Genomic DNA, 10,864 nt, shown 5'->3' with positions numbered 1-10,864 from the left:
ACTCATTGAAAGCATACACAAAAGTAACATAAAAGCTATGCTTACCATCTAAAGTTGACACTAGAAGATGAATAATGCAGTCGAGCTGGTCAGTCTTCCAACCATCTATCACTAAAAAAAAGTTTACTTTTATCAGCACAGTTCGCTACTGTGCTGGCAAATAGGTCAAAGTTTTACCAGCGTACATTTGCAGTGGCTAAAATTTAACTTCTACGAGCGTATTTACGCGCTGGGAAAAGTCATTTTTGCTAGGACTTTTCATTTTATGCTGGCAAAAGTTCTAATACCAACATTGATTTGCCAACCCCTTTTTCCCAACACATCACAAGTAAATTCTATTTTACCAGCGCAATACCAACTTTTGCCAGCACAAAAATGTGCTGGCAAAAGTGACATTTCTTGTAGTGTATTGTCTTTCATGATGGCTTTCTTTGCCTCATAAGCGAATATCTTTGTAATGAATTTTTTAATTTCTATAGAATCGCTATGAACATCTTTGATGTGATAGGCTTTTATGCTCTGGTGAGCAGCAATCAGAACAATTCACCTAAGGTTTGTTGTGGTGACAAGCTTCTCCACTTTGAAGTTCTCTTAAGAAAATCTTTTGTACAAGACCTCTTCTTGCTCCAAATTTTAACCTCCTCATGTTAATTAGCTTTTGCCATGATAAAAACTGGAAAAGAACAAAAAGTATGAAAGCTGTCAACCACAACTTTTTTGCATCGGAATTCAAAAGGGTTTCAATATTTCAAGCATTTGTGTGTCCTCATGCTACTTGAAAGGAAGAATGCAAGCTTTTGAAAAGCAGAGTTTTGAAAGCTTGGGGGTAAATGTTATCCGTGTTTCTAGAAGGAAGACATGTGTAATTTCTAGATGGTTTTGTTTGGCTAATGTAGGCCCAGATGAAGGCCCAACCAAGATAATAGACTAGATCCATTAGCAAAGTCAAAGCCTTCCAGATGTTGGACAGATGATTCATTTAGACAAGCTATACCTCCAGCACAACACATCTCTAGATGATATCAACAGATCTTCCGAATGACGGACAGATGATTTCTCCAGGCGAGATAAAAACTTTAGCACAGTAGGAATCCAAATAGCATCAAAATAGTGCTTTCGAAAAGGTAATAAATGAGCCTCTAGATATTTAACTTTGTATCACAGAAATTTATTTTTCAAATCCCACAATACCTTGGCTTTATTTCCAAGATTATGTCCAAGATTCGTATCTTCCAATTAAGGAAATAAAATAATTATCAATCAAGCATTTATGTATCTTTATTCTTCACTAAGATAGCACATGTTTTGACAATTACTAATGTTATATGACATTTACATCAGTAGAAGATCAAAGCCTCACAGGCTGGGCCTCACCAAATCAGCCCAAATGTCAGATATTATTTGTATTTATCCCATCAGTTGGTAAGAACCCTCGAACGAGATAAACCTTCAGCACAGTAGGGCTCCATATAGCATCAAGATAGTGCTTCTGGAAAGATGATAAAGGCCTCCGAATATCCAGCTCCGTATCACAAAACTTTATTGCCGAATCCCACAATATCTGGGCTTTATTTTCAATATCATGTCCAAGATTCGTATCTTCCGAATAAGGAAAAAAAGTTTTTGTCAATCAAGCATTTATGTGCCTTTATTCGCCACTAAGATAACGCATGTTTTGACAATTACTAACGTTATATGGCATTTACATCAACAGAAGATCAAAGCCTCACGGGCTGGGCCTCACCAAATCGGCCTAGCACTATAAACATAAAAAAAAAAAAAAAAAATCCCTTCATACAAAGAGTTAGGATCTCATTTCTTGAGTGCTCATGCAAATTCTACAGTTCAACAACTTGACACTTGTGTGAATCAAATAGGTTTTTCTAGTCATAATAATAATGACTTGTGGACAATGGCTTTTCAACGCCCCAACCACGTAATAACTCTCATCTTGTTCTTTATTTTAATGTATTTTCTTTAACTTTATCATATTTCTTATCGCTTTTCAAAAATATCGGTAAATAATTAACATTTTTTATCATAATAATAATAAATAATAATAAATTTATACAATTAGTGATACCAAAATATATTCTCTTGTCCCACAATAGTAAACTTTCCCATTTATTAGTCAAGAACAATTAACAATAGGTTATATAATTTATTGTACCTTATAAATATATATATATATACTAGCAAAAAATTACGTGCGAGGCACGTACACTAAATTTTATGCTAATTTTTTTATACTTTATTTAAAGTGATATAATTAAAAATTAAAGGAAAAATATTATTAGTTATGATATGCCAATTGTTTTGCTTAAAAGTCTGGTAAGCATTGTATCAAGAAAAGACTTGCCAGACTGGAAGATGTAAAAGTATTTTAAAAGAGTAACTGCATTCATATATACTGACAATCTAACAAATCATATATATATTGTTGGACAAATCTTTTTGCTGAATCAAAACTATAATCATCTTTTTTCATTCAACGGATACATTACTTTCTCAATGTTCGACAATTAAACATTAAAAGTTTCAAGTATCTTTACAACTACCCCTTCATCATGATTGACAGTGCTCCCAACAATATCGAGAAATAATTGGCCTGCTAGCATTTTTACCTCTGCCAAGTCCTCAAATGTAGTTGCTTCTTTCAAATGTAGCTGCATTTTTATATTCAAGGCATATATACCAACTGAGCAAGCCATGCCTGCAACAAATGCAGCATACATTCACAAGAAACATACAAAATAATTTAATAAGACAAATAAAACTAAGATGATATAGATATGGTTAGAATACATTTTTCTTACACCTCAAAGTACAATGAGAATAAAAAAAGGCACGGGATACTCAAATATATTACTACCATATTATATTATGTTGCTGCAATGTGATAACAATCATATTATTTATAAAACTATACATATAATGCAACATATTAACCTATTAGGTACACTTTAAAAGAAATTACTTTCAAAATTCTTAAACTATATGGTCATTGTATTCCAAGTTGAGTATTGCCAGGAGAGTATACTTCAAATATTACACTATCTTCTGTCAATTAACTCTAATGTGTCAAAGTGACAACAGTATTTCAATTGTGGATGAAATGATATCATTATGTGTAAATTTGAAGTTTTTTTCCTTGAAACATGAGGAATACATGAAATAATTAACATATAGAGGTAACCAAGTAACCAAGTAGACACCAATTTTTGTCTACAATTTTATCTACAGGACCTGTAGTAAGCACCAATGAGTTAGACAATGACAGCATCTGAAATAAATCCAATGATGCCAACGTTACATATGAATTCCTTTATTGTTATCTCCCCTTTGCTTAGACCCCAAAGAAAAAAAATGCATACAGCTTCAAGCCCAAACTAATGTGACAGAGAAAAATAATAAGAGTTCAAGTCCTAAACAAAATGAAATAATCACCATGGAAGCCTGGAAAAATGTTTAAAGAAAAATGAGAAGTGAAAAATAATCATTTGTATCAACTTAAAGAGAGCATGATAAAATTTATCTTGTTACCTTGCCTTGAGACTCAAATTTAAATTTGACAGTAAACCATGTTAATCCTCTGTCCACGAATGGAGTACGTGCAAGTGCCTTGAGTTTGAAAGTTCTTATTACGTATAGTACTTTGATTAAAAAAAAAAGTCTTAACAGTTATAGATGCAACACTTAAAGTGCCTTCACTTATGTGTGATCATTGTAAAAATTGAAATTAAATTTACTCTTGCAGATCAAGACGGCACATGAATATAAGAAGTGAGAATCATGATAAAACTACCAACTTTGTTGGGCTGACAATGTTGACTAACTTAACTGATAATAGCTCTATTATCTTTTTTTTTTCTTCAAGAGACTAAGGTCATATGTCTATGATTGACTTCCTTCCAACTATATTGACAGCCTTCTCTTATATCTATGACTGGCCACATAATGTTGAAACTACTTGATACGCTCTGGCCTAACCAATACTGGACAGAAACAAAAGGATAAATTTGTCTTTGCATGTGTGAATACATGTGTATATAGAGTTATAGACAAAAACAAGATCACTTATGTTATCTTAGAATAATTGGGCATATAAAATTGGTACACAGGTACAGGATTGTAAAATATAAAATTTAAGAAGCTCACCCTCCAGCCCTAAAATCTTATTAACTTGGCTTCCAGCCCACATCATGGCCATTATTTTGAGGAACCTGCCATTAACCAAGATGTAAATATCTCATTTAAACATTTATATTCAAACTTTAAATTTCAACCTTTTAACAGCAGCTAGAGCCACATAAAACATAAAACCTAAAATTAAAGAAAACAATAGTTTTTAACATACAAACAACATCAAAAGACCAATAAAAAAATAAAAAATTAATAAGAGCATAACATAAAAATATATCAAAGACCGTATTTTCTATAAATGAAATTATAAAAAAACGTAAAATTTTTTGTATATTTTTAGATATTATCCCAAATTCCCATACAGTTTCTTATTTGGGCCGTTGTAAGCTTTGTTATAGGCCCATGGACCCTTTCAGCTCATTATGTATTGGGCCTAATGTAGTTGGCCCAGTTCTCCTCCACCTCTACCGAAGAGATTTTCCACTTTTGTCTGATTCTTCTTTTCAGTTTCTGAAGATACCGAAGAAGAAGAAGAGGCTCTGAAAATGTCGGCGAAGACGTTAATGGCGCGTTCATACGTTTTGCAGGAGCAACTAATCCATTGTTGACGAGAATGCGTGAATCGGTTCCTATATTGGCTAGGGTTACACAGACGAATCAATGGTTGGGGAGCATTACCACTACCAGAAGAACCTTCATTACTTTGTCGAGTAGAGAATTCCATGGTCGAGTTCAATCGGGTTTGGATTTTCGCGCTGGTGGTCGTCGGAAGATTTTCACTTCCACTCCTGTTCGTGCTGCTCATGTTAATGACGCTGGCTCCATTGATTCACCTCTTATCAACTCCATGCAAATCAAGGTTCTTGTCTCATGTCATCTCATTAATTTCAATTCGAGTAGTTTGAATCCCAATTTGGGTGTTTGGGAATCAAATTCTAATTTTTGAATTTGGGGAAATTTCGTTAGTGTAAATGTTAAATTTAGGATTTTTATAGGGTTTTAGGGGAATTACTTATGGTTATTACGGTGAAATTTGGTTGAACAGATTATATAGGTGAATTAATCAATTTAATATCAGTTCAAATATTAAATGGATATGTTCTATTATTATTTTATTATATATAAATAATATTTTATTATTTTATTAAATAAAAATAAAAATTCACCCATAAATTTCTCATAAACCAAGAATTTTAGTTATATAGGCACACTTTATATAGAATAGATATATATAATACTAGATAGATATTACGTGCCAAATTACGAATACGAATGTTAATTTTATTTTAGTTTTTAGTTTTTTTTAATAATATAATTTTAAAATTAATAATATTGAATGTAATGATAATCATTGAAATTTAAAAGCATTATAGTAATTTAAATAAAAATAAAAATTACTATTATACTTTGTAATAGTAATTTAAAAAAAATATTATTCGTCCTAAATTTATCTTCGGAATTAATAAAAATGCTCATCTAGTTAAACTATCAAAATATTTAAATTTAATTTTAATTTTATAATATAGTCATATTTTATATAGAATAGATATTAATATATATTGCTTAATTCGAATTTAATAATAGTTTCAATAATAATCTATACTCCAAAAATATAAAGACTTCATCAAGTTGCTTAGGACTATGCAATGGAAACACCTAAGCTATTATCTCCTCTCTCTCGTTGAATTCCTGTAGTATTAGTATACCGACCCCAATTTGAAAATCAAATAAAATCAAACTAAATAAATGAATTCTATTGAGTCAACTCAGAAACAAAAACCCTCCATCAAACCAAGTCTTCACAAAATCCCAAAATAAAAATAATTATAATAAAAGGCAAGAACAAGACTACCAGTTATAACCGGTCACCTAAACCCAATCACCTCCCTATCTATATATACACCCAACTCCACTCTCTCCAAAGAAATATTCGAAGTTGGGTTTAACCGTTTAATTAATTAATTTCTTTCTCAATAAACCCTTCCTTCCCCGCCAATTTACTCGAGAACCAAGCAGAAAGAAGGAAAATGAAAAACATGGCGTTCTCACCGAAAACCCCTGAACACAGCTCCGCCAAGAGAATATCAACCAGCTTAGTGGCCTCCGTACTGGCCTTCGCCTATATGTGTTCGAAGCAAGCCGGCCGAGTCTCCAAGAAGCTCAAGTCATCGAAGCTGACCCAAAACTCGAAAGCTCATCACATGGCTTCGTCCCAGCAGCAGCACCCCATGATGTCCCCGTACAAGTCGCAGCTCATCGACAAACCGAAGCAGCTTTTCGCCACCATAAGCAACAAGGCAATCACCTTCATACACAATAAGAAGAGGTCCGACGACTTCGCGCACACCGGAGCGGGACACCGCGGCGAGGACGACTGGGGAGACGGCGGCGTTTGGCAACGGTCCATCTTGATGGGTGACAAGTGTCAGCCTTTAGATTTCTCCGGCGTTATCTACTACGATAGTAACGGTAAGCAGACGACTGAGCTTCCGCTGAGATCGCCGAGAGCGAGTCCTATGCCTGGGTATTTGGAGAGACGTGGGAAGTGATATTCTCACCGGCTAGTAACAGTCTCTGTGTCACCGCTTTGGAAAAATTCGCTTGTGTCAAAGTAGACGGCTTCGTTTACTTTTTCATTTTTCGTTTTTTTTTTCCAAGTCTATGGAAATTTTAGACAGAATTGACGTGTTGTTAGTTGATTGGTTGGGGGTCACAGATGACACGGTCGTGAATCATGACGTGGAGATCTCTTTTCAGTATTAAGGTGTACACGTACGTATGTATATACATCATTAGAATACATGTGAAACTTTCTAAAGAAATTATCTTTTCCTTTTTGAAGAAAGAAACAAGTTAATTTGATTGTAATCTAGTAATCTGTACTTATTAAATTTTGGCTGAGTTTAATAAAAGGGTTATTTGTCGATGTTACGCTTATATAGTTAAGTCATTAGTTTTCTTTAATAAATATGATTAACCCATTCTTATTAAAGAAAAACACCACCTTCACGGCTTCACTTCATGGGGTCCGTCTTCTTGACTGAGTTTAAAACAATATATATATATATATATATATATATATATATATTTTTCATTTGGAAAAAAAGGGAAAGAAAGAAAAAAATTTATACACAATTGAGTAAAAATTTTAATTCAAGAACATATTATTAACTTATAATTTAATTTTGTTTATCTATTTTTGTTAAATTTTGGGAGAAATAATACATATTTGGGATGGTGATTGTTTGGTTATATGCTTGGCTTCTAATTCTAGGTATAACTATGTTCATAATTAATTGAAACCTTAAAAGTTAAAACACGTCATTCAAGAGAGAATATATGATTTTTCTTTAGAAAGATTGTGAAATGTTGGGATCAAAGGGATTCAGATCCTCATGCCTAATTTCCTATCCTCTTCTGTTCCTTTTCTCTTCCGTTATCTTCTCTTCTTATCCTTGTGTGTTGATCATATTAATATTAATGCACTATATTAATTCTTTCTTTCTTTTTTTTTTTCCGAAAAGATTAATTATTATAAATTAAAGAAAATTATTTATAAAAAAGAAAAATGACAGAAGGAATTTCTCCTAACTCAAGTACAATCATTATTCAACACTAAAGCTTGTTTAGCCAAACCAACTTAGTTAGCATCTTGCCGAACATGAAATACACAAATAGAAAGGACGTAGCATAAATAATTTTTAGTATCAACCACGAAGTCTTAAAATGAAGAAAAGCTTGATGTTTGACAATAAATAGAGTTAGCCAACACTAAAGAATCAATTTCAATTAGATTCAATGTGAAATTATGATGTTTAGCCCAAACTAATCCGTGAAACAATGCTTTAGCTTTCATCTCTTGAAGTTGATATTTGCCAATCAAAGACTTAGAAAGAGCAGCCAGAACTTGCCCAAAAAAGTTTCGAATTATAACACCCAAACCAATTTTGTTCTTTGAGGCATCATAAGCAGCATCAACATTCATTTTAAACTTATTTGCAAGTAGTGGGTGCCATGGCACTCTCCCGGCAACAACAGTAGAGATCAAACCAAGAGGCTTTTGAATGGTAGAACGTTGCTGCAAAGTGCAAAGATAAGCTTGGAATTTGCTCAGAATTTTAGAAAATTTTTGTTCGAGTTTACCATGAATGATGTTGTTCTTATCATTCCAAATGAACCACATAGTGCATAGAATCTATTCAAGATTAGAGTTTGATTTAACAGAAGACAAATAGACAAGATAATCACCATCCTTCAACTAACTAGTTGCCCTATAATCAAGATCATAGCCCGCTATTTCCCAAACAGATCTAGCATGTTTACAACTAAACATAGCATGCCCAATTGATTTTGAAGCATTCAAACAAAGACTACAAGTAGCTGAATCAATAATATTTCTATGTAACAACGAAACTGCAATGGGAAGGGCATTTTGGATCACCCTTCAAGCAAATATCTTCAATTTAAATGGTAGCTTTAGAACCCAAAATAATTTCCACCAAGACTCTTGGTTTGTGGAACTCAAAGAAAGATCTTTCTCTTCTAATGAACACGTAAAGTGATACCCCGATTAAACAAAATACTCCCCCGAATTACGATAGTGCTAGATCCACTTATCATTGGTACTAAAGAGTGAAAGAGGAATTGTGAGGATATAATCAATATCAATTGGAGAAAAATCGTGTTGCAGCAGATGAAGATTCCATTCTTTACTAGCAGTGATATATGTGGAAATTATATTATTAGGACAACCAGTATATCTCAAAGGAGTACAGACAAAATTTCTTGCAATCCATGGATCAAAACCACTACTAATTTGAGAACCATCACCCACTTTCAACCTCATTCCTTGCACTAAAGGATCACATCCCTAACAAATTCCTTACCACGTTAATGAAGACATACCACTGCTCTTAGCAACCATGAAATCATTATATGAAAAATACCTCCCTTTCAAAATACGACTAAGAAGAGAATTGGGAAATTGGATAATTTGTTTAAGCTTGTTTAGCAAGTAAATCTTGGTTTGAAGTGGATAAAAGATCTAAATCCCATTCCACCATTCATTTTGGTTTTACAGAGAAATTTCTATTTTTTGTCCAATGAGTCTTCTTCTTGTTAGTGACCGAATCCCACCAAAACCTAGCCATCATTTGCACAAGTTGTTTATAGAAAGTAGATGGCAGTTAAAGCAACTCATGACACAAGTTAGAATAGACTGAACAACTGCTTTCAACAAAACTTCTTTCCCTCCAATAGAAAAAATCTAATCATTCCAAGCATGCATTAGTTTCCATATTTGCTCTTTAATATCAAAAAATAATTACTTTTTATCTCTCTCTGAATAAGCAGGTAATCCAAGGTATTTCTCATGGCACTGACTAATCAAAATCCCAAAGATTTATTGGAAGGATCATTCTGCAGCTTGTGAGGTGTTTGGTGAAAAAGACATAACTGATTTATCAAAGTTAAGTTCTTGACTCGATGCATGATGATAAATATCCAAAGTACATTTGATTTTCCCACAAGATCAATCATCTACTTTGCAATAAAGAAGGCTATCATATACAAAAAACATATGAGAAATAGATGGAGCTCTACGAGAAATAACCAACCCTTTAAGTCATCCCATCTTTTCCTTAAATTGTAAAAGTCTTGAAAGTCCCTCAAAGAAAATTAAGAATAGGTATGGAGAGAGTGGGTCCCTTTGGCCTAATCCTCTTTGCGATATGACAGAACTTGAATTGCACCATTAATGAGAAAAGAAAAGGTGTTTGTGTGTAGACACGTCATGATGAGAGAGATCCATCTGATATTAAACCCCATTGTTCCCATAACAGCTGCTAGAATAGACCATTCCACTCGATCAAAAGCTTTACTTATATCCATTTTGAGTGCGACATATCCTTTGGAGCCTCTCTTACGATGTTTTAGACTATGGACCATTTCAAAAGCCACCAGAACATTATGATTAGGGAGAAAAGCACTTTGGGTTTCACAAATAACATGAGAAAGAACATCCTTTAAGCGAATAACAAATACCTTAGAGATAAGCTTGTATATGACATTATAGAGACTTATTTGATGAAAATATTTCATGGAGTGAGGCTTTTAACTTTAGGAATCAGATTTATCAAAGTCTTATTAAAAGCAACTGGATTGCCACAATCATTTAGCACATGAAGACCAACTTTAGAAACCGAATTTCAAATAATATGCCAATTATGTTGATAAAACTGTTGGGTTTTGGTGCCCTAAATAAAACTTATTTCAATATAATTAGATTTACTAATTAATAAAGATTAGAAATCGTTTTATGTTGCATGGTGCACATGATTTATTTCATGATTATGTTTAATGTATAAATTCTATTAAGTCCAGAACATATATATTTGTTCATGATTATAGTGTCGTCAGCACAGTGGAATAATCATGATTATATGTTCAAAAGTTTAATTCCCATGATTTGTCAGTTCACTGAATTTAGACTGGCATGATAATCAGCGATAAGGTATACTTACACCTTGGATAAGTGTTATGTCCTTTCCAGGGCATTGGCAAAGTTTACCAGTATCAAATGTATGGAGTATACATTGGAAGGGACCGATATTGATTTTAGATAAGATATCATAAACTTACCGTTATATCTTTCTAAGTCAATATCAATGGTTGATCTTAGGTCTATGGATCTTAAACCTGATATGGTTAGATTCAACTTAGT

The 10,864-nt window shown here is 33.1% G+C and overlaps 1 protein-coding gene across 1 annotated transcript; it reads left to right on the top strand.

The window, feature by feature from the left end:
* Positions 1-5,675: 5,675 nt before the first annotated feature.
* LOC115711433 (uncharacterized) lies at positions 5,676-7,069 on the top strand. The gene has a single exon (XM_030639772.2). The coding sequence runs from the start codon at positions 6,171-6,173 to the stop codon at positions 6,690-6,692; it is 522 nt and encodes a 173-aa protein (XP_030495632.2). The 5' UTR covers positions 5,676-6,170; the 3' UTR covers positions 6,693-7,069.
* Positions 7,070-10,864: the final 3,795 nt, after the last annotated feature.

The sequence above is a fragment of the Cannabis sativa genome, chromosome 3, assembly GCF_029168945.1.
Source record: "Cannabis sativa cultivar Pink pepper isolate KNU-18-1 chromosome 3, ASM2916894v1, whole genome shotgun sequence".
In the NCBI taxonomy this organism is placed as follows: Eukaryota; Viridiplantae; Streptophyta; class Magnoliopsida; order Rosales; family Cannabaceae; genus Cannabis; species Cannabis sativa.
This window is presented reverse-complemented; position numbering and strand designations above follow the sequence as displayed.